The 20,412-nt window shown below is 49.2% G+C and overlaps 5 protein-coding genes across 5 annotated transcripts; 3 read left to right on the forward strand and 2 right to left on the reverse strand.

The window, feature by feature from the left end:
- Window positions 1-1,557: 1,557 nt before the first annotated feature.
- Window positions 1,558-3,456, reverse strand: BO83DRAFT_405335 (cytochrome P450; the record flags this gene model as incomplete). The annotated part of the gene is made up of 4 exons (XM_025533790.1): window positions 1,558-2,493; window positions 2,542-2,767; window positions 2,827-3,230; window positions 3,284-3,456. The coding sequence occupies 4 exons, from the start codon at window positions 3,451-3,453 to the stop codon at window positions 1,641-1,643; spliced, it is 1,653 nt and encodes a 550-aa protein (XP_025392035.1). The 3' UTR covers window positions 1,558-1,640.
- Window positions 3,457-3,763: 307 nt separating this feature from the next.
- On the forward strand, window positions 3,764-5,767 carry BO83DRAFT_434067 (putative MFS multidrug transporter; the record flags this gene model as incomplete). The annotated part of the gene is made up of 6 exons (XM_025535743.1): window positions 3,764-3,879; window positions 3,945-4,078; window positions 4,152-4,275; window positions 4,342-4,548; window positions 4,624-4,983; window positions 5,041-5,767. 6 exons carry the CDS (start codon window positions 3,767-3,769, stop codon window positions 5,765-5,767), a joined length of 1,665 nt encoding a protein of 554 aa, XP_025392036.1.
- A 309-nt stretch (window positions 5,768-6,076) lies between these two features.
- Window positions 6,077-7,648, reverse strand: BO83DRAFT_353185 (glycosyltransferase; the record flags this gene model as incomplete). The annotated part of the gene is made up of 1 exon (XM_025529029.1): window positions 6,077-7,648. One exon carries the CDS (start codon window positions 7,646-7,648, stop codon window positions 6,077-6,079), a length of 1,572 nt encoding a protein of 523 aa, XP_025392037.1.
- A 729-nt stretch (window positions 7,649-8,377) lies between these two features.
- Window positions 8,378-16,680, forward strand: BO83DRAFT_353189 (type I polyketide synthase; the record flags this gene model as incomplete). The annotated part of the gene is made up of 9 exons (XM_025529030.1): window positions 8,378-8,756; window positions 8,803-9,071; window positions 9,128-14,283; window positions 14,333-14,652; window positions 14,702-14,986; window positions 15,036-15,304; window positions 15,356-15,676; window positions 15,752-15,923; window positions 15,992-16,680. 9 exons carry the CDS (start codon window positions 8,378-8,380, stop codon window positions 16,678-16,680), a joined length of 7,860 nt encoding a protein of 2,619 aa, XP_025392038.1.
- A 2,346-nt stretch (window positions 16,681-19,026) lies between these two features.
- On the forward strand, window positions 19,027-20,134 carry BO83DRAFT_423206 (TauD/TfdA dioxygenase family protein; the record flags this gene model as incomplete). Its single annotated transcript, XM_025535083.1, has 3 exons — window positions 19,027-19,182; window positions 19,249-19,458; window positions 19,529-20,134. 3 exons carry the CDS (start codon window positions 19,027-19,029, stop codon window positions 20,132-20,134), a joined length of 972 nt encoding a protein of 323 aa, XP_025392039.1.
- Window positions 20,135-20,412: the final 278 nt, after the last annotated feature.

The following is a 20,412-nucleotide window of genomic DNA, read 5'->3' on the forward strand; positions in this document are numbered from 1 at the left end:
AACTGGGAACCATCCGATGGCCAGCAAGCCGGGTCATTTCCTGGTGGATGAAGAGCTGGTTCTAATGACAATAGAGGCCCGCCATCATCTGACTGGGGGTGATGCACCAGCTCCGGAAGCTGGTGCACTTCAATCGATGAAACCTCATCAACATCTACCTGCGAGCATGACCGTTTCGACTTTCTCGGTCGCCCCATTTCCTTCCGTGGGCTGAAGACGCATTGTCGGCCATGCCGTTGACAATTCAAGCAGGCACCCATACCTCCTGTTGCTGAAGAACAGCGCACTTTGCGATAATGGCACGCATCGCATGCCTCACGATGTTGGGAGTCCATGTTTGGAAGAGGATCGCGACCAGGTCGATGTCTAATCTGCCATAATGAGCCAAGCCCAGTACGTACTTGGGGACACCAATCGGTGGTTGGTCGGCCTTAATAAATTTGGTCACAACCCCGGCTCGAATGAAATCCCAGTCATTGTAGGTGTCGTATTTGGTTCATTGGCAGAGCAGTATCAGTCGTGCGAGCTCAGCCAAGTTCCATTCGGCCGTCAGATTTTGGGGTGATCCTGTGAGAAACATTGGTTCGATCTATGTGGGGAAATGTACATTATTATGTACTTGTGATTGGGTGAGATCAGATACTAGTAGTGCACCACCTTGTTCAACGACTTAGCATCGCCATCGCGCTACTAGTATTAGTGCAAGCCACATGGTTCTCATGCTGGTCAGAGCCCCCAGTAGGAATGGAGCAATCACCAAGTGTTACTCATAACCAATGAGGTCAGGCCGATAGACAGGGGATCTTCGCTAGTCAATGAAGCGGACAACTGAGTCGGGTCCTGACCAGAGGGGAGGGGGGAACGCATGCTCAGGGCAAGGATCGAATTGGTGGACCGGTAATATCATATATAGCCGAGTTCAATTGGAAGAGATCAATTGGGCTAATATTGTCCTCTGCTGGGCCCGACAAGGATGGGGTAGATGTCCCTATGTCTCCGCGTCTCCTCGGTCATGCAACCAACACGAAATGGAAAAGATGAGGGGTGCCATTGAGGCCTCCTTAGTACCTGGCTAGTGGCAGCCGGCCGATCCGTTCCGCGTGGCATCATCGCCCCCTCCCGCAAGCGGCTGTGATCTGCGAGTGTCACACAGTGAGTGGTATATGCCTTTCATTCTTAAATTTTCTTCATTTTACTCTTTATTGTAACAATGTCCCATTCCTATAGCTATGACGGTTTAAGAAGACTGGATTCGAGCTATTAGAACTCAGTTGCAGGGACGAATTGGAAGAATGATGGAACCAACATTACGGAATTTCAGACACATGTAGATGATTGCGTCTCTTTGAAATATATATTGTTCCACGAAATATTGCGAAACACTTTCACTGATACTATTGCGGTATATTAAGGGAACCTTAATATGAACGAAGGCGTGTTTAACACGCCTCTTATATATGCAATGCTTATCTTACTAGTTCATTACGAAGTCACATAACAACAATAATGAACTTATCATAGTTTGGCTTGCCCAAATCTCCTGCTAGGTAGTTACCCATCGAAACTCAGCCGCGATCGTCCTTCCTCCCATTAGCCTCCCTGCTTGTCCATATAACAGCAATCAGCCAAGTCACAATTCGTTAAAAAGACTTCCAGCTCCGCGGGCCTACGGCAACAGGCCACACGCGGGCTCGGACACCTTTCGACCCTTCCTGTGAAAGAGGCAAAAAGGCATCCCTGTGACATTCAATGTCACCTTCTGCTGTGGTCTCAAATAACTCCAATCTTCCGATGTCCCTTTCCCCTCGTACTTCAAGGCTCCCGAAGCGCCGAAATACAGCGGCCAAGATTATCATCATCTCAGCATATGCCAAATTCTTTCCTAAACACGCTCGACTACCTTTACTGAACACTACTTGGTATCGGTCCAGTCCGGGGTTTTCGATCCACCGCTCCGGACGAAACTGATTGGGTTCCGGGAAAATAGATGGATTCTGCAAGATCAGCAGGGCACTCATGCTGACGGGGGTCTTTGGTGGAATGATCCAGGTCTGTTGCGTATTGGGGTCGGTGAAAGTGAGCGATTCGTCGCGAGCGACTCTGGCGAGGCGGGAGCTGACTCCGTAACTGAGTCGAAGACCCTCCTGGATGCACGCAGAGAGATATGGGAGTCTTTCAAGTCCCAGAAGATCATCAGCATCAGTGGAATCAAGCTCATCCTTCAGCTTACGGAGGATTCTTGGCTGGGCGAGGAGATGGAAAACGGCTACAGTGATAGCCCATGCCGTGGTTACCGTTCCCGCACCCACCACGGTTCCACCTTCTTGCGCCAGTCGACCGAGCGCTTTCTCATGAGGCGGGAGTCGGCTGTCGAGAATCTCTTGAAATATTGTCAAGTGCCTAGTAGATTTGATATCTGTTGGGGACGGCTTTGAAAGTTCCATTGTTTGTTGAACCTGGCGGGCTATATCCTGAACGGGGCCTAGCGTCAGCCTGGCGAGTTCTCAACGCAAGTTGGACATTGCCCTTCGATTGTTTGACGCAGGTCGACTTACCGTATGCATTCGCACAAAGGACGTCATTTCTGGATTCATTCGGAGTAGCCATTTTTGAGGCGTACGCTTCATCGCCCACAGAACTAGGGGAAATTGCTTCATCAGCATACTGTATCTCCCGCCACCGACACAGGCTTGGTGAAACGCGCTATCGAAGTCAGGAGCTTCGACCTTATGATCTGACTTGCTGAATGCATACTCCATTATCACATCTATACGATGAATATCTCAGTCTGGGTTTGGCCACCTCGTCACGACATCGAATACATACCTGCCGTATAAGCTGCAAAAGCGGTGTCAAGGTGTAAAATCGCACCAGATCTCTGGAAATCTTCCAACCGTGCTACAAGGGCATCGGCCCGGTCCTGAATCACAATTTGCAGCAACCTCACCTTGGTTATGGAAAAGAAAGGATTTAACGCCGCCCGCCGTGATCGATGATTGTCATGATCGGTCGTTCCGAATGTCGATTCGTCCGCTCCAAATGCCTTCATTGCCCAGTACCACTTATCACGTTTGCGATTTCCACCCGCAAATAGCTCATCGTAGAATTCTGGCGTGTAGATGTGCAGTTCATGAGGGTTGATACGAATTATAGGTCCGTATCGTTCGTGTAATCGACGAATTTGAAAGATGTACTGTCCCCCGAGAATAACGTCATAGTAGAACTCATACCTGGCATATATGTTAGCGTTGGACTTTCACAGCAAGGAAATATAACTGTTAACCAAAAGGTGAAGGCTGCCAGTCTAGGGCCGGGAAATGCCCGAAGTGGGTGCAGATAGAAACGGTAGATAGCAAGAGTGACCGCGTAGGTGACCATGCATGTCAGGATTATGCGAGGAAGGTTTTCCGTGGTGTGAGCCGCCACAAGCAGACCCGAAGGACCCGCAGGCATGCCAAGGTCGTAGTTCAAAAGCTCCATGTTCGATGGGAGGGATGGTCATGCTAGCTAGAAAGACACAAGGGCTGCGCGGTGCCTTTGTAGATCGGTTAGTGCGGGGCTTAAATGTCACCGAGCGTGGCATGTGCGAATCTGGCCCCATCACTGATGCATGAGGCCAAGTGGAATGTCACCGAGACATTTCAGTTGATGCATGGCATGCTAAAGGTCAACAACCCCCACTCCCCGAAAGCACAAACAAGGGTACTGTCATAGACTCCAATTAGTTTTTCATATACTGTAACCTTCTCGGTACAGCTTACTCGGAATGGCTATCGATAGACAATCCCAGAGCTTCCAACAGGATGAGCTCCGTCCATTACCACCCCAGGCGCATCTGCAACCGATGAGGGGGTGGAAGCTATGGGTGACCATATTCGCGTATGTAATCTGTTCCTCTTTCTTATCAGTATGGTATCGAAATCGAAACTTAACAAAAGTGGAAGACTTTTCCTAGGCCTACTCTTATCTACACTTGAGACCACGATAGTATCAACAGCCTTGATTACCATCGCATCTGACTTAGGGGGTTATGACAAGTCGAACTGGATAATTGTCGCTTATCTTCTCACATATACCGGTATGTTACTACAAGTAATTATGGTTATATTTCTTGATCTCTCATGGTGACTTTGGCTAATCGATGCCTGAAGGCTTTCTTATAGTATACTCCCGATGCAGTGACATATTTGGTCGCAAATCCAGCTTCATAACGGCGTTGGCCATATTCACGGCATTTTCCATTGCCTGTGGAGTGTCACGGACTATGGAGCAACTGTACGAAAAACCAACACCAGATCACTTCGGTTCGGAACCATCGGCATGTAGGCTGACACAGAGTAGGATCATCTTCCGCGCATTCCAAGGGATTGGTGGGGCGGGAATTTACAGCATGGTCATGGCCGTCATGGCTGAGGTGACGCCTGTTGAGAGTATTGGTCCAGTTACTGGGCTGATGAGCACTATCTTTGCTCTCTCCAGTATTTTGGGTCCTGTGCTCGGTGGTGCCATTACCACAAACGCATCATGGCGATGGGTATTCTACTTGAAGTAAGTCCACTCCATTCTTTTCCCGAGACTAAGAGAGGCCTTTGTGGCTAATTCGACTCTTTTTTTCCTGGGAAGCATTCCCGGTGGCGGTCTGGCATTAGCGATTGTGATCTGGTTTTTCCCTCGAAACGACGGACGGCTTCCCATCAATCGCCTAAGTTTTAATCGCATAGACTGGCCTGGGATCTTGCTGTCGCTGATCGGGTCTGTATTTCTTCTTCTCGCGCTCGAAGAAGGTGGCAGTGCCTTTTCTTGGGATGGCTCTCTCATCGTTGTGTCGTTTATCGTAACTGGAGCTGCCTGGATTGCTTTCATAGCTTGGGAGATATACGTCGCAATGGTTTACAGCCGGAGAACATCCTCCTTTGCTAGCAAAATGATGCCCGTATTTCCGGTATGGCTGATACGACGTCGCATAGTCTGCGCGTCGTTGATGTAGGTCGCAGGCGTCTCGAGTATCCCTTGTAACTAGAGCTGACGAACAATATGTAGAGCCGCCTTCCTCGCCGGATTTCCGTTTATGGTACTCATAGTCTACCTTCCCGAACGATTTGAGATCCAGGACGGGCTCAGCCCAGTCGCGTCCGGCATTCGAATGCTGCCACTACTCCTTCTTTCGGCGTTGGGAGCGGGGGCGGGAGGTGTGATCAACAGCCGCAAAAACATCTCCTTCTACACACTTATGGTTGGGTTGTCGCTGCAACTGATTGGGCTCGGATGCATGACCACCCTTCCAACAACGGGAACCATTATTGATGCGCAGTACGGATACCAGGTCCTACTCGGGCTCGGCTTTGGAACAACCTTGACCAGTCTGGTCGTGATATCTCGCCTGGAAGTAGATGCCCCAGACCTAGCTATAACCATGGGTGCCGTGACCCAGGTGCGTGTTCTTGGAGGCACAATTGGCATCTCAATTGGCCAGGTTCTCATTACCCATTTCGTCGACCGGGACTTGTCCGATGTTCTTTCCACAGATGAGATGGCCGCACTTAAAGCGAGCGTTTCGAGCTCACGTAACTTTCCCGCTTCCAAGCAAAACGCGGTAAGTGAGGTCTATGGCCGAGCGTTCAATGCGCAAATTAAGGTGGTCTTGTACATTACTGCCGCCTGTTGGGTGCTTGGGCTTGGGACATTCAAGAAAAATCCCGTGAACTTCCGAGACGCGGGCAGGATAGAGCCATGTGGGAGTGGTGATCAAGAGCAGGACCAGGGGTAGGCGAGTGGACGAAAAAGAGAGTGGTTTGGAGAATGCCGGAAAGAAAGGAAAGAAATGTTTAACTGGCAGGCAGGCGAATAGAAGTGGGAGAACATTGGAGAATTTCTAGACGACCCGAGAGTCTTATTCCGCATTGGATATACCTAGAACAAATCCAAGTACAAAAAATGTGGCATAGATGAACAGGTGAAGGAAGATGCGCAGGACAATGGAACGACCTCTGGTTGTTGCCTTTCGCATTATGGTGCAACACGGTCTGAAGTAATTTCGACGACACGGAAGTGCAAATTCGCGCGGTATCGATCTCTATCACAAACACATCCTGGAAGCCAGAGGAACCGCTACCACCACGCCGATCCCCAATAGAAAAATGCTGGCCCCCAACGCCCACAGATCCCAGTTTCGAGCCTTCCAAACTGGCATCCGCATATCAGCCGTTTCCAAATGCATGGCCCGTCCATCCCCTGCCACTTTCCGCCCCTCCGCATCCGCCAGTGCCTCCTCAATTAGGTCTGCCGCGAGATACTTTCGCCTTGACGCGATTCTAGCAATTCGCTGCAAGCGGATGCAATTAGCTGCAAAGGCTCCAGTCGAATCTGACAGCTGTTCATTGATTGCCTGGCACAGCTGCTCCGGGGTAAATGTGTCGCGATCCAGCAAAGTCGAAACCCCCGCATCCCGGAGCTTCATCGCGTTAGAAATCTGGTCAAAGTAAACGCCAATCGTGATGGATCGAATGCCATGAAAGATGGCCTCGTTGGTGCTAGAGGCCCCAGCATGGGTAAGGAAGACGGAGACGCTCGGGTGCGCGAGAAGGGCGCGCTGGGGAACGAATGGGCAAAAATAGATGTGAGGATTTGCACTTGAGACAAGATCAGAGATAGAGCATTCTTGAGCCGGTGCCGTCGCAGCCAGGTTAAATTGCTTCATGGCCATTCCCCGAATTGACCAGATCACGCCATCAATAGACTGTTCGGTTTGAAGGGCGAGGGTGGCACCGTGAAGAATCCGCCGCAGTGCTGCGTCTGATACAAGTGCATGCGTCCCAAGGGAGATATATAGGATCCTTTTATATTTGGCGGTAAAACTTTGCAAATCTGGTGTGAGCCCTGGGTATGTATCGCTCAAAATTGGTCCGACTGCGATCACGTTGGGTGGGAGATCTTTTGCTGGTTCTAGCCCGAAGAATGAGTTTACTAAAAGTAGGTGATCGGGTTTGCTGCGGTTTGGTAGACTGCGATAGATCCCGAGCCTTGATCGTTGCTCGCGAGCCCATGATCGATATCGCAGATATGCAGGGAGGGCGCGGAGACCCAAGAGGTAATTTTGAAGTCGTTGCCACAGCGTTGCGTGCTCTGAGGTCAGAACCTCCATCTGAAGTCCATATGCCCCAGGAATATAGGTGGCTGGGAGCATGTTCGTTGGCATCTGCGGCCAGTGCATGGCAATTGGGATATCATGTTCGATCTTGATGTCCCGGACCGCATCCACTAGATAGTCCCCTATAATGAAATTGGGTCGTCGAGCCGGGTCCTGGACCAAAGCGGACAGGCTGGGATAGACTGTTTCCCAGCTACATTCTAGATATTTCCGGGCTTCCATAATAGGAGTAAAGCTATGATTAAGACCTAGCTTCCATCGCGACATTTGCAAGTATGCCTGTTCCTCGGCTTCCGCAGTTTGGTTGGGACCTAAAATATGAATTCTGGAGATAAATGGATAATCCTGCGTCCAGACCTGCTGACCCTCAAGTGTTGCGAATTCGATAACATGTCCACGGTCGCTCAGTATTCGAGCGATCTCCAGAAGAGGCGTTGCATTTGTTCTACCTCCAGCGGTAACAACAACTAGGAATTTTGTACGTGGCGCTAATGTCTCCATATCTTAGTTCAATAGACTCAATAGAGGTTGCTGGTCCATGACAGAGCAAGATTGTGAGCTATTCATCCACCACAACAAGCACCACCCTCTATTATGACTGTGTTGAGTCAACACAAACCGAATTACGTTACAGGCCATTCTTTTCATTGCACCGGCATGGTATTCTTAGCTTCGGGGACGGTGCCGGTTTCTGGCCGAATGAATAGATATGTTACCGAGATAAGTGATCCTGCATGCTTTATGTCGCCGCGGACATTCGGTGACTTTCCAGAGTAGCCTTTGTGAGATTCCGGGCCATGCAATTCCAACATTCCTTGCAGCATGAACAATATTTTCTACGTCTGGCCTAGTCTGTGCACTCTTTGTTCATTCCTTAGCACATGGACCGTTAGCTTAGTCAAACTGAGTGTCATCTGCTCACAATGGAGCCAAATACATTGTTTTCTTCGGTATTTGGAGGATCTATAGACAGTCCCACTTAGTCCAGTTCTATTGGTTCGGGGATATTTGCCAACGCCTACGGTGATGGGGCCAATCCCCGTATGGTTTGTATCAAAGGCCGGAATCTACAGGACTGGATATCGTCGACTTGTTATATTAGTAAATGTAGGGATATACATTTACCCTACGATAGAAAAGATGTCTACATTCCGTTCCAATTCCGTTACCAGCGGTCTCCAGAATACTTCCTTCTCTCAACCATTGATATCTCGTTCAGCGCATCGCACAATGGCATTCTCCGATGACTATCATAGACGCTATGCGGGTGTCCAGCCTGGTACCGAAGATGGATGTATGCCCATTGCTATCATCGGGATGGGAGGTCGATTCCCCGGCGATGCTTCCAGCCCCGAGAAGCTTTGGGAACTGGTCTCTCAGGGCCGGAGTGCTCTGAGTGAAGTCCCCAAAGACCGATTCAACGCCGACGCCTTCTACCACCCTCATCATGAGAGACAAGGAACGCTAAACGTAAGGAAGGCGCACTTCATGGAGAGCGATATCTCGGAATTCGATGCCCCTTTCTTCTCAATCACCCCAGCCGAAGCCAAGGCCATGGATCCGCAGCAGCGGATGGCGCTGGAGTGTACCTACGAAGCGTTTGAAAATGGTAATAGCCTCGTTGTTTGAAGCTCAATTGACTAACGTCAATATAGGGGGTCAACGTCTCGAGGACATCGTGGGGTCCAAGACCTCTTGCTACATCGGTTGCTTTACGCGTGATTATAGTGACATGCTTGCCTGCGATCGGGAGAACCTCCCGCTATACCACGGTACTGGTACAGGCTCAGCCATCATGTCCAATCGGATTTCTTGGTACTTTGACCTCAAAGGACCAAGTGTTAGCCTCGATACTGCCTGTTCTTCTTCTCTCGTTGCATTGCATTTGGGATGCCAGAGCCTTAGGACTGGAGAGTCAGAGATGGTATTTCTCCCTATCGGTCATTAAGCATGGACCCCGCTAACGGAGATTTCTCCTAGTCCGTCGTCGGTGGAACCAACCTCATACTGCTTCCGGATATCATGTCTGCTATGACATCGCTCCACTTTCTCAGTCCCGACGGCAAATGCCAATCTTTTGACCACAAGGCGAACGGCTATTCCCGTGGCGAGGGCGCTGCCATTGTCATCCTTAAGCCATTGCACCTGGCACTGAGAGACAATGATGTGGTCCGCGCTGTAATCCGCGGGACTGCGGTCAACCAGGATGGTAACACTCCTGGAATCACGCTCCCATCAGCGACTGCCCAGGAGAGCTTAATTCGGGAAACCTATCTGATGGCTGGTCTTGGCTTCGCTGACACGGCTTATGTCGAGGCCCATGGCACTGGCACTCCTGCGGGTGACCCCGTCGAAGCACAGGCGCTGGCAGCTACGTTTGGGATGTCACGATCCCCAGATGATCCTGTGTATATCGGCTCAATCAAAACAAACATTGGGCACTTGGAGGGTGGTTCTGGTCTTGCTCAAGTGGTGAAAGCTGTATTTGCCCTGGAAAATGGCGAGATACCACCTAGTTTGTGGTTCGAGAAACAAAATGATCGGATCCGACTTCTCGAGTCCCACCTCGCCATTCCCACCACGCTCACCCCATGGCCTAGGCCAGGGATGAGACGGCTCAGTATCAATTCATTCGGCTATGGTGGTACAAATGCTCACTGCATTCTGGATGACGCTTATCACTATCTAAAAGCCAGAAGACTAACTGGCAATCATAACACCATGAAGGGCTTCCAAGATCAGTCCCCCGTGTCTTCCGCCGATTCTGCAGTTGGCTTGACCCCTCCGGCTTCTGATATCATCTCACTCCTCCCAATGCAGCTTGAAGATCTGCGGATGGCTGACTATCTCTCCGGTGGGAAAATCAAACAGCCGATGTTGTTCATTTGGACCTCTCATGAACAGCTCGGGATTGGAAGAACAGCCAAGATGTACTCCGACTATTTGTCTTTCAAGTCTGCGGAGCTCAGCGACAGCGACCAGCAGAAGCTTCTGGACAGATTCGCCTACACTCTTGCAGCCAGACGCAGCATTTTGCCATGGAAAGGCTTTGCAGTTGCCTCAACCCCAGCAGAGCTGGCCAAGGAACTTGTTGAAAGAAAACGAAAGCCCCTCAGATCCAGCACCCAGCCAAAGTTGGCCTTTGTATTTACCGGGCAAGGAGCTCAATGGTTTGGAATGGGTCGTGAACTGCTTATCCATCAAGTGTTCCGGGAGAGTTTGGAGGATGCCGGAGCGTATCTCGTGTCGATTGGTTGCACTTGGTCACTAGTCTCCGAGCTTCTGCGGGACGAGTCTTCTTCCAGGATAAATTCACCTGTTCTAAGCCAACCTATCTGTACTGCTATTCAGGTGGCCCTGGTGGACCTTACGCGACATTGGAACGTAAAGCCGTGCGCTGTTGTTGGTCATTCGAGTGGTGAAATTGCAGCCGCGTATGCTAAAGGCGCCATTAGTAGGGAGGATGCATGGCTCATCTCCTACCACAGAGGACGATTGTCGGGAAGCATGCGTGGTATTGCACCAGATCTGAATGGCAGTATGCTGGCTGTCGGCCTCGGTCTGGCAGGCGTTGAGAAATATCTGCAAGCAACGAAAGACAGTAGCGTTGTTGTGGCCTGTATTAACAGCCCAGACAACGTGACTTTATCTGGTAATACTTCGGCAATCCAAGAGCTGGAATCACTGATACAAAATGATGGCCACTTCGCCCGAAGACTCAAAGTGGAGACTGCATATCATTCACCACATATGCAAGTCATTGCCAAACAGTACCTTGACAGCCTGAGTAGCATCGTTCCTCAAAAAGAGGACAGCTCCATCAAAATGTTCTCCAGTGTCACGGGTGGGCTTATCAGCAACGGCGATTTGATATCTTCTTACTGGGTTGCAAATCTATTGAACCCGGTTAATTTCTTGGGAGCTGTGCAGAGTCTCTGCAACTACTCGCCAAACAGCAAATCCAGGCGATTAGCGAAACCATTTGCTGATATTTTCTTGGAGATCGGTCCTCATTCCGCGCTACAGGGTCCTATAAACCAAATTCTCAATTCTAATGCCAAGACATCCCAGCTGACATATATGTCTCTTCTACGCCGCAGGCAAAATGCTTCTACTACGATTTTAGAGGCAGTTGGGGCATTATTCACGCATGGGTATACGGTGGATATTGCCAGGGTCAACAGTCGAAATATTGTTCGAAAGCAGCAGACATACCTGGTTGACGTCCCTTCGTTCTCCTGGAATCGGCAGCACAAGTATTGGTTTGAGTCTGTCTCAGGAACGAATCACCGCTTCCGTCAACATCCACGAAAAGACCTTTTTGGCAGCTTGACGGTAGATGGCGTTGACATTGATCCACGTTGGAGAAATATCATCCGACTGAGCGAGGCGCCATGGATCGAGTTCCACAAGGTGCAGGGGTCCATTTTGTACCCTGCAGCAGGAATGATGGTTGCCGCCATCGAGGCAGCGAAGCAGAAGGCCGATCCCAATAAGGAAATCGAAGGGTTTGAACTCCGGGATATCATTATTGGCAAAGCCATTGTGGTCCCGGCCGATGATGTCGGAGTCGAAATGGTTCTCTCTCTCCGACCGTGGAGGATTGGCTCAGGAGCTACGACCTCCGCCTGGCAGGAGTTCACCTTGTATACCAGGCATGGAGGCTGGGACAAGAATTGCTCTGGTCTCCTCCGGATCAAGTACACTGAATCAAAGAGTTCATTGTTTGTTGATGAGGAGAAAGAAGCTGACCGAGCTGCCAAACAGACGTTCTACCAAACAGTTGATGAATGTCAGGAGTCGCAGAACCCCCGTCAATTCTATGAGCATCTTACAACCATCGGACTTTATTATGGAGATATATTTCAAAACATGGTTGAAATCCAACACGGTCATTACAAGGCAGCCTGTTCCATTCGAGTTCCTGACACTAGGAGTCGCATGCCCATGAAGTTCGAATATGAGCATGTCATTCACCCAACCACCTTGGATAGCATTATTCAAATGGCATTGCCTGCTACAAGCGGTCTTGGTGAAGAGATGACAATGGCAAAGGTACCCACCTCAATTGGCAGGCTCTACGTATCAGCGGACGTGCCATCAGAAGCAGGCTCTTTATTGCAAGGGTACGCTACCGTGCAACTGCAAGGGTTCGATGGTGGTGAGGCCACTGTGGCGGTTTCTACGCCGGAATGGAGGAAGCCGCTCGTAATTTTCGATGGAATCAGGAGTAAATCACTTTCCGGGGCTACAGATAGCACGGCAGCGGCCGCGAGTACGAGAAAGCTCACGAGCTATTTTCACTGGAGAGAAGATGTATCCATGCTTCGGCGCGAAGACATCACAAAGCTTTGTACGAGACCTGTTAAGGATCTCGAAGCTAGTAGCCCAGAAGTCATCGCCGAACTTGAGCTGGGTGCATTTGTCATCATCAAACGTGTTCTCACTGTTATTGACACAGAAGAAGCAAAGAGTCTCACTGGCCACTATCGCACTTTTTACCAATATATGCAGAGAACCTATGAGCTCGGTATGCAGGGCAAAATCCCGCACCAACAAGCGACACCAACCATTAACTGGTTGGAAACAAGTCTTGAATATGAAAACGAGCTACTTGAACGCATCTCCAGGAATACAACAGACGGCGCCGTGATGTGCCAGCATGGGAAATACCTTGTCGATATTCTTCGCGGTAATATTACCCCGCTCGAGGTTCTTATGAAAGATGGCCTGTTGCATAATTTCTACTCCAGTGGCGTGGGATGTCCCCAGAACTACTCCCAACTTTCATCATACCTGGGTCTTTTGGCGCACAAGAATCCTGACATGAAGATCCTCGAAATCGGCGCCGGCACCGGAGGCGCAACACTTCCCGTCCTGGAAGCCCTCGGGGGACAAAATGGGACCAGTCCTATGTTCTCCAACTACACCTTTACCGACATTAGCTCGGGATTCTTTGAAAAAGCACAGGTAAAACTGAAGTCCTGGGCTCCGTTCATGACCTATGCTCGGCTCAACATCGAAGAAGATCCTTTCAGTCAAGGATTTGTGGAAGGCTATTACGATGTCATTATTGCGTCCAACGTCTTACATGCAACCCGTTGCTTGGAGACTACGTTGGGCAACGTTAAGAAGATGTTGAAGCCCTCTGGAAAATTGGTCCTCAGCGAAATCACCAACCCTCTCCTCCGAGCGACAATGATCGTGGGGTCGCTTGAAGGTTGGTGGGTCGGAGAGGAGGACGGACGTAAATGGGGTCCGGTCTTGACAGAATCCGAGTGGAACAAATCATTACTACGTGCTGGATACACCGGCATCAATGTCTGCCTTCCCGACTGGAAAAATCCGCGTGATCATTTCTTATCAGTTCTTGTCTCATCAGTTGCTCCCCCAGAATTAGAAAGTGTACAGACAGAGGCGATCATTATAGGGCCTGAATCACCCTCGGACGAGCTTCACAGACTGTTGAGCGAGCTTGAAAGAAGCCTGCGCAGCCGTGGGGTAGGGGTATCTTTTACGACTTTGAAGGACGTTGTCCTGGTGGAAGATATCAAGAGCAAATCATGCTTGGCCTTGCTGGAATGTGATTCCAAACATCCGCTCTTAGCCGACATTACCCCAGAGGACTGGAATGCCTTGAAAACAGTCATTCTTCAATCAGCTGATACTACATGGGTCAGCAGGGGTGCTACGAAATCTAGCGAGTTCCCTTTCGCGAACTTGATGACTGGCATGGCACGCAGCATTCGAGCAGAAAACCCCCAGGTTGCGCTCACAACATTGGATCTTGATGCGGAGACACCAATGGACACATCTGAAAATGTTCAAAGTATGGTCGAGATTTTCATCAAAGGTGGAAGTTCTAAGCATAGCCCGCGTCCGGATTGGGAGTATGCCATCCGCAACGGGCGCACAATGGTCCAAAGGATACTTATGGAGAAAGGCATGAATGACCTGATTGCTACATATAATGTTGCGCCCAAGGCCGAGGAGGCTCCATTCAAGCAGGAAGGGCGCCCCATGACTCTCTCCGTTGGGACTCCAGGAAGGCTAGATACGCTCCAATTTGTGGATGACCTAAGTCCGCAGGAACCTCTGAAGGATTTTGACGTGGAGATTGAGATCAAGGGAGTCGGGTAGAGCAAGCGTCTCTGGTTATACACGAATCATGCTGACAAGGGATAGGCTGAATTTCAAGGATATCATGGTTGCCATGGGCCAATTGCAACAACTTGGGCTGGGTATCGATGCTAGTGGTACTGTAAGCCGCGTCGGTTCTGGCGTTCATACGTTCTGTCCCGGAGACAGAGTGATGACATGGCGCCCGGGAGCATTCAGCAATCTCTTGCGGAGCCCAGTTGATATGGTGCAAAAAATTCCCGAAGGAATGAACTTTGCCACTGCAGCTTCCTTGCCGGTCGTGTACAGTACCGCATATTATGCACTGTACTATGCCGCTCGACTGCTCCCGGGGGAAACCGTCCTTATCCACGGCGCTGCTGGAGGTACGTCTTTGTGTGTAAAACGATGCTTTCATTTACTAAGTCAAAGCAGGCGTCGGCCAAGCAGCCATTGTCCTGGCCCAGCATATTGGCGCTGAAATCTTCGCCACGGTATCTTCTGAAGCCAAGAAAGCTCTCCTAATAGAATCATACCACATTCCCGACGATCACATTTTCAATAGTCGCGATATTTCTTTCGCACAGGGTATCAGGCGAATGACCGGTGGGAAGGGCGTCGATGTAGTGTTGAACTCCCTTGCGGGCGAGTCGTTGAGGCAATCATGGCATTGCATCCGTGGCTTTGGAAGGTTCATCGAATTGGGGCAGAAAGATATCGGTACTTGAATCCCATCTGACCTGGCACTGAAATAAACTAACTCTTGCAGTTGGGAACACCGGCCTGGATATGGCGCCCTTCATTCGCAATGTTTCTTTCCACTCCATCAACATGCTGGCTGTCCTCGATAACAATCTTCCCCTGGCGTCTAAGGTGTTCGTGGAGGTGGTAGACTTGCTTCAGAAGGGCATCGCTCGTCCAATCAGGCCACTCATCTCTATGCCTTTCACCAAAATTGAGGAAGCTTTCCGCCTCATGCAAACTGGTCAACACATTGGCAAGATTGTTCTAGAACCAGCCGACCTTGAGCTTGTCCCAGTATGATACCATAACTTATCCCTGTTTCCTGGACTATCTAACCCAAAACAGTGCGTGCCTCCTAAGGTCCCTCCATATCGATTCAATCCAGACGCTACGTACGTTCTTGCCGGTGGCTCTGGAGGTCTCGGACGGGCACTAGGGCGCTGGATGGTTGAACAGGGGGCCCGGAACATAGTCTTTCTATCTCGGTCAGCTTTGAAGAAGCCCGCTTTACGGGAGACAGTCCAGGCTTTGGAAAGCCAAGGGGCCCGGGTAGCAGCATACGCATGCGATGTCAGTTGCGCGAATGAGGTCGAAGCTGTGGCCGCGCTATTACGAAAGGAGTTTCCCCCTGTGAAGGGTGCCATCCAAGGTGCCATGGTCCTCAACGTATGCAAAACTCTCCGTATATTTTACCTCACATTCTCGAACGGTTCGGGAGCTGACTTATGTTGACGGTCACAGGATGCTATCTATCAGAACATGACCCACGAGCAGTTTCTGGGTACCATTCGACCGAAAGTACACGGAAGTTGGAACCTTCACAAGTACCTACCACAGGATATGGACTTCTTTGTGCTTCTGTCTTCTAGCGTTGGTATAGCTGGATCCCGTGGCCAGGGAAATTACTCCGCAGGTAAACTTCGCCATTTACTCTACCAGCAAAAGAAGAAAATCACAAGAGAAACTCTAACAACATCTCAGGCAACTCCTTCCAAGATGCCCTCGCCCACTATCGGCAACACCACAACCTACACGGCGTTTCGATCGACGTAGGCATGGTCCTAGGTGTAGGCTTCCTCGCCGACACCACCGAAGAGCGGGTGCACGACAACACAAAAACGTGGAGTTTTATCGGGATCCGCGAAAAGGAGTTTCTCGGAATCGTTCAAGCTGCCATCACCGGGGTAAGCGTAAAGAACCAACCAATTCCACCCCAGCTGGTCACCGGTCTCGGAACCGGTGGAATGATGGCCCAGGGCGCAGAGAAGTACCCTTGGTGGTTCAATGACGCGAAATTCGCGCATCTGGTGCAGGTTGACACGCACCAGGTTATACAAACCAGGAATGAAGCCTCCGTCCAACTACAGGAGCAGTTATCGCGGGTTACAGGTATGGACACCGCGTCAGAGATCGTTTGTGAGGCACTGGTGGCAAAATTGGCCAAATCTATGATGATGCCGGTGGATGATATTGAGCAGACGCGGCCTGTGAGCAGTTATGGGGTAGATAGTCTGCTGGCGGTAGAGCTACGGGGGTGGATTTTCACCGAGTTGCAGGCGGACGTCTCAGTTTTTGATCTCTTGAGTAATATCCCCATCAGTATGCTGGCAAGGAGAATTGTCGCCAAGTCCAAGTGTATTCCTGATGGTGTTGTGGAAGTGGAGCCGTGAAACTGTGCCTATCTGATGTTTTAATTTCAGCTAGGATTCATTTATTGGAACTTACTTTATGTCATATGAGATGTGGACACATGGGTTCAGCTGTGTCTTTTACTGAATCTTACGCCAATTCTAATAGATGTCAAAGATCCCATCTTAGCCAGGAAGTGTGTTGACAGAGCCATAGTATTTTACAGTTAGTTGTACGGAAAGGGCAAAGTATAACGATCATATTGACAGTAGGCTCCTCATACTGTGTTTGTGACATCACACGTGACTAATGCCCCCGCATGGATGGATGGCTTGTTTTCTCTGTACGTATTGGCGACTAATGCTGTATATTGGGAGACGCAGAGAACTAATCTAGTGAGTCAGTCTTCAAGAAGTATAATAGATATGAGTGGTGAAATCAAATGAAAGTCCGAATACCTCAAAGCATATAGCGGACTTTGTCCAGGGACAGGCATAGGAAGTAGCCGTAATGACTTATGCCCCATATTAATAGAATGCCTAGAGGTAGATACAATCGAACTGCCGCGCATCTACAGTTTTAGGGGGTCGCTCTCGCTTTATCACTCGAAGGAAATTAAACGCCTCTGTCGCATCGACTGATGACGAAGAGGGTTGTCGAGAGCTGAATACATATGTGAGGTTGAGTTGCCCAGCATGAGCTGGATGTAAAAAGATAACTTCAACGGCATGCAGAATAATCCTCCCATATTTTAAATTTTCTGTGAGCCAATTAGGCATCGGTATCTACAGGTCATGCAGCCAATGTTCTTCCCAATTGAACTTTCCTGAATACTGCAGGCCTCCCCGAGCAACAAAAATGAAAAGTTCTCCAAAACAGTCGTTCCGTAAAACCAAATCTTATACCCGCGGATCGTAACCGTCTACCGCAGAGGCCTTATACGTATACCTGATTTTGATGTAGCCATCCTGCGCCGGGAAAGTGGTTCGTAGCTAGTCGGCCCAGTATGTGGTCCCCGGGTTAACTGGGCTCGTGCAACCCGTGGTGTAGAGCAGATTGTTATCGACATGTCGGTAAGAAGTCTAGCATGAAGCCAAGCACAGTCAGCAAGAGAAACAGTTGATAATATAGAGGTACAGCATACGTTCAGGTGTTGTATTTAGATTGTAAATCTAAACAAAATGCCATATGTGTTCACAATTGTCACGAAGCCCTTTCTTCACGACCATTTTCCGATCTATATGTGAACTTACCATGGGCTATCTGGCTGTTAAGGTGCTTCTTCCGGAAGTTCTGTGTTCATTCTAGTGGTGGTTGCAGTTGCCGCCCTTCAACAGTATAGACATTGATCGGATAATAAATTATTGACACAGGCTACACGTTCACAATTCCCTGAAAGATCCAGTTCCATCCATGAATATAGAGTTATATAGCATCGACTTATTGGGGGCCCATGATTCCTCAGCGCTCAGGCACATCTTGTGGATACAATCCACTGCCTAGGTTATAGACCCACACCCACAATATGCGAGTTTGTGCAGTAGAGCCCTAGTTTTCCTCGAGGATAAAACGGCTCCAACTAAAAGCTTGCTAGTGGAAGGATGTGGTTCATTAACCCTCGCTAACAGCCCATACCAGACCGCTATCATGAAGGACGCAGGACAGTCCTCGGAATTGTAGCTGTCATGTATGCTGTAGGTTGAAGTATATGTTTTTACCACTCTGATTTACTTTTGTGGAGTTATGGGCACTTGAATAACCACTAACGGGGCAGTAAAACTTATTCGCCTGCCAAAGTTTGTTTACAATCAACATTGCAAAGAAGTCAATACTCCGCAAAATGCAATACATACAGCAACTAAATTAGTGTGAATGCATAAGAAAATAACGTTATTAATCAACTTTATCTATCATTTTAGCGATTCGTATAGCCGTTCGATGTGCAATAATCCCATCTGGACACCGAAGCCGACGGAAGGCATTACCTATAGCCGATACGAGGCGCCATAGCCGATCATAGTTATATGTAGATCTGCTTATATGATACACCTCATGATTCGAGGGCCAATACTATCTTTCAAGGTAAAGGATTTGGTACTATCACCTGCCAGATTACGGCTATTGTCCGCCGGTAAAGGACGTACCTCCATTACCTGTCAATATGGGAATGACTTCACTAATATCGGCAATGGACTGTTTCCCGTATACTCTGGTCACTCGACCATACTTGCGGGTATAGAAGGAAGAACAACTTCTCAATCAGCCTCGCCCATCGCTAGCAATTCTTATTCTAGGTTTTTTTTTTTTTTTTTTTTTTTTTTTTTTTTTTTGTGACAATAAAATTCATTTCTCTATCTATTTATCATTATAACATCGTTCATATCACCATGTCTACCACTTCTACCGTCACTCAAACCGTCCTTTGCTCCAGGCCGGACCTCAAAGTCATTAAAAATGGTTTCGGTGCCGAGATTACTGGCCTGGATTTCACTCACGGTGTCACTGATGAAGCGTTCCGCTTTATTGAGGATGCAGTAAAGAAGGTTGGTAGTAAACTGGTAATAAATTCGTGCGAAACCATACACTGAGACTATACTATACTATTATAGTATGGCTTTGCCGTTGTCCGTAAGACAAACCTCGTCGACGAGACCCACCTCGAGCTGGCTCGCAAGTTTGGTGAACTTGACGATGTAACGCCCTACAATAAGGCGGGTCGTGTGCACCGTCTCAAATACAATGAGCTCTTTGACGTGGGTAACATCGAACTTGACGGCTCCATTGTGGACATAAACAGCCCAAGGGGTGAGGCGAATAAGGTATGTAGTTACTCTCCCATTCAGTGCCATACCGAGATAGAGAAAGACGAATAGAACTGACTGTCTCCAGGGTAACTCTCTGTTTCACACCGACTCTAGCTTCAACCCTCGCCGAGCCGGTTACTCTCTTCTACTTGCCCATGAGCTGCCGCCACCCGGGACAGGGGGCTCTACTGCCTTTGCGGACATGAGGGGCGCCTACCGTGACCTTGACGACGCTTTCAAGCACTTTCTGCACGAAAGAAACTTCATTGCCCGTCATTCCATTCTACATTCTAAGAAGATGGCTGCTCCGGAACATTTCAAAGATGTTAACCCTACAGATCATTTTATGTCCCGCCACTTACTACTGCAAGAGCACGAGCGCACCGGCATTCCCACTATTTACCTTGCCAAACACATCCACTCCCTCCAAGGTGTCTCCCCGGAAGAATCTCAGAAGATCCTTGATAGGCTTTTCGAGCACTCCACTCAAGACAAGTACGTCATTGAAGTGGAATGGATGAATGTTGGTGACATGATTGTCTGGGATAATACATGTACGATGCACCGTGCCATCAGTGGTGAGTTCATGACTAAGTACAGGAGGGACATGCGGCGTGCTACTGTGCACGATGACAGCAGTTTAGCATGGGGCCTGAATACCAAGAGCGATCAGCGGATGGGGCTCCCTTAAAGCGTCAACGTACTTTATACCTAGTTCAGGCCGACCTTGCCATTGTCGCGATGAGATTATAGTGTAGCCATTCAATCAACTTCAACAACTTCAAGCATCTGAAACTTGATATTAATGTTAATTCTCGGTACGCAATCACCCTTACGTAGTGATAAGCAGTCTGCTTTGCTGTTGTCGCCACAATCCCGTAAGACACGGCTTCGGCAATGGTTATCGGCTATAGCCGAGATTCTCCACATCATCCCCCGCATACCTTTGAAAAGATCTCGATTCTAAAG

Source organism: Aspergillus eucalypticola (genome assembly GCF_003184535.1).
Source record: "Aspergillus eucalypticola CBS 122712 chromosome Unknown BO83scaffold_3, whole genome shotgun sequence".
Classification (NCBI taxonomy): domain Eukaryota; kingdom Fungi; phylum Ascomycota; class Eurotiomycetes; order Eurotiales; family Aspergillaceae; genus Aspergillus; species Aspergillus eucalypticola.